At 36.7% G+C, this 2,267-nt stretch overlaps 1 protein-coding gene across 1 annotated transcript; it reads left to right on the top strand.

The window, feature by feature from the left end:
• Nucleotides 1-1,253: 1,253 nt before the first annotated feature.
• Nucleotides 1,254-1,667, top strand: LOC147492369 (uncharacterized). Its single transcript, XM_086567487.1, has one exon. The coding sequence runs from the start codon at nt 1,254-1,256 to the stop codon at nt 1,665-1,667; it is 414 nt and encodes a 137-aa protein (XP_086423613.1).
• The last annotated feature ends 600 nt before the right edge of the window (nt 1,668-2,267 follow it).

The following is a 2,267-nucleotide window of genomic DNA, read 5'->3' as shown; positions in this document are numbered from 1 at the left end:
CGTCTCGTTTTGTTTTGGGTGTGGGCAACCCTTAGTAAAATAAGTGGTGCTTTTATGAAAATACAATTGTGACCAAAACCAAATTGAACTAAACCCATAACGCAAAATTTCAAAATCCTTGCAATTTCGACCAGTGAAAAAATCGAAATTCAGCTCCATATTCCGGACCAAGCGAAATTTCCAAGGTTTCTTAGAAATTAAGAATAGTTGTTAGGGTTTTATCTTCACCATCATATATGATCCTACATATATTTCAATTCAAGTCTTATTAAGATACAATTAAATCTTTGTAGGGAGAGTTGACCTTAGTCCGTATTCTCCATAGTTCATCTTCTCTATCTAACCCAACCTGAGCATTAACAAAAATTGGCAAAAGTTGACTTCTTTTTTGGGATATGAGGCTATGAGCGCGCATTACCCAAAAAAAAAACGATTTTTGTCTTAAAAAATGGTTTTATAAGTTTTATTATTCTCTAATTCAGATATTACATCCCAAGGACAAAGCCCAATAATAATTTCGCCATAAGTCTCAAACCGGGCTGATGTCACCATTTTTCACTTATAATTTCGGCTCAACGACACATTTTCAATTTTAAATTCGCCATACATCCTATGTAAATTTAAATTGGCATTTGAAAAAATAAATTTGCATAGTTTCATTTTCATATGTAAATTTAAATTTACATATGTAATTTTTTTTTTTCATATGCAAATTTAAATTTACATATGACTTATGGCAAAATTAAAATTGAAGTGGACTTGGGGCAAAAAAATTTGGGAAAATTGGGCTCTCGGCCCAATAACTTGTTCTGACAATGGGGTGTTAGATAAATGGTTTTAACAATGCGCTGGTTTATGAAGAGTCATAGGGACTGTTCTTGGGCATGGAGAAAGATTCTAGAAACAAGAAAAGTAGCAATGAAATTCATGACGTGGCTACAGGGGAAACTATCTCCCTATGGCATGATCCATGGCTGGAAGGAAAAATACTCAATGAATCGCAGGAGGCTAGAAACAACTTACAACTTCCAGAAAATGAGAAAGTGAGTGTTTTGATCACTAATGGTAATTGGAATGCACTGGTGCAAAATCTGCCACAAGGTGGGCTTAAGACTTTGATTCTTAGAATTGAGATTAACAACTATGTACCAGAAGATAGAATCATATGGACACCTTCAGCTAATGGAGAGTTCACCACTAAATCTGCATATGATGCTTTGTGAACACCTAAAGCTAAAGTAAAATGGTATAATATGGTATGGGGGAAGCTGGTGATTCCTAGGCATTCCTTTACTTCATGGCAGCTCTTCTCAGGTAGCATCCCTACTCAAGATAGACTCATTCAAAGGAAAGTTATTCAACACTCTTCATACTGTCTATGTGATACGAACTCAAGGGAAAACTCAAAGCATTTGTTTTTCAGTTGCTCTTATAGCCTGCCTATATGGAGAAGTGTTAAGCAATTATTGGGTCTGAGTTATAATTGTTGCACTGTAAATAGTGAGTGGCACCACGTGATGAAGCTTTGCAGTAAAAACGATACGGAAGCAGAGATTATCAAAGCCTATATCTGTGCTACTATAAACCATGTATGGACAGAGAGAAACTTTAGAAGGTTCCATAATGCTCAGCAGCCTTGGAATGAAGTCAGAGACAGATTGTTCTAAGAAATGAAAAGGTACCTTCAAGAAAAACTGGTAACAATTAAAGGCACAGGAAGTGCAAGAATGCTTATGAATAGATTAGGAGTGATGGTGGAATTTCAAGCAGTTGAATTCAAGAGATATACATGGATAAAACCTGTTGGAGATGTCTGCAAACTTAACAGTGATGTCTTCCTATCTGCTGATGGGGCACGGTATGGGGGTATTCTTAGAAATGGAGAAGGAGAAACCTTGATGTGTTATAATGGGGAGAGTAATGTTAGGTTAGTTCTATTCCAGGAACTAAATGCTATCTATAGGGTGTTGCAACGATGTGTGTTAAGGGAGCAAAAGAAGATAATGGTGGCGTCAAACTCGTTGAAAGCAATCCATATTCTGAACAGGAAGGATAAGCCTCCACGGTCATGCCTTAATGTCACAAATGCTATTTTAGCTATTACTGAAACACTTGTTTTTGTAACCTTTAATCATGTCTGTAGAGAGTGTAACAAGTCTGCTGACTACTTAGCAAGCCCGGGGAGAGGTAAGGAGTGTTTGTATTTTGTACCTCCTCTGGATGAACATCTTTTGAGAATTGTTGAGGAGGACAAAGTAGGCAAAGTC

Source organism: Coptis chinensis, chromosome 6 (genome assembly GCF_015680905.1).
Source record: "Coptis chinensis isolate HL-2020 chromosome 6, ASM1568090v1, whole genome shotgun sequence".
Classification (NCBI taxonomy): Eukaryota; Viridiplantae; Streptophyta; class Magnoliopsida; order Ranunculales; family Ranunculaceae; genus Coptis; species Coptis chinensis.
The sequence above is the reverse complement of the archived record's forward strand: the minus strand, read 5'-3'. Positions and strand labels throughout refer to the sequence as shown.

Coding starts and splice junctions, on each gene's coding strand:
- LOC147492369 (XM_086567487.1), top strand. CDS start 1,254: ATGGTATGGGGGAAGCTGGTGATTCCTAGGCATTCCTTTACTTCATGG.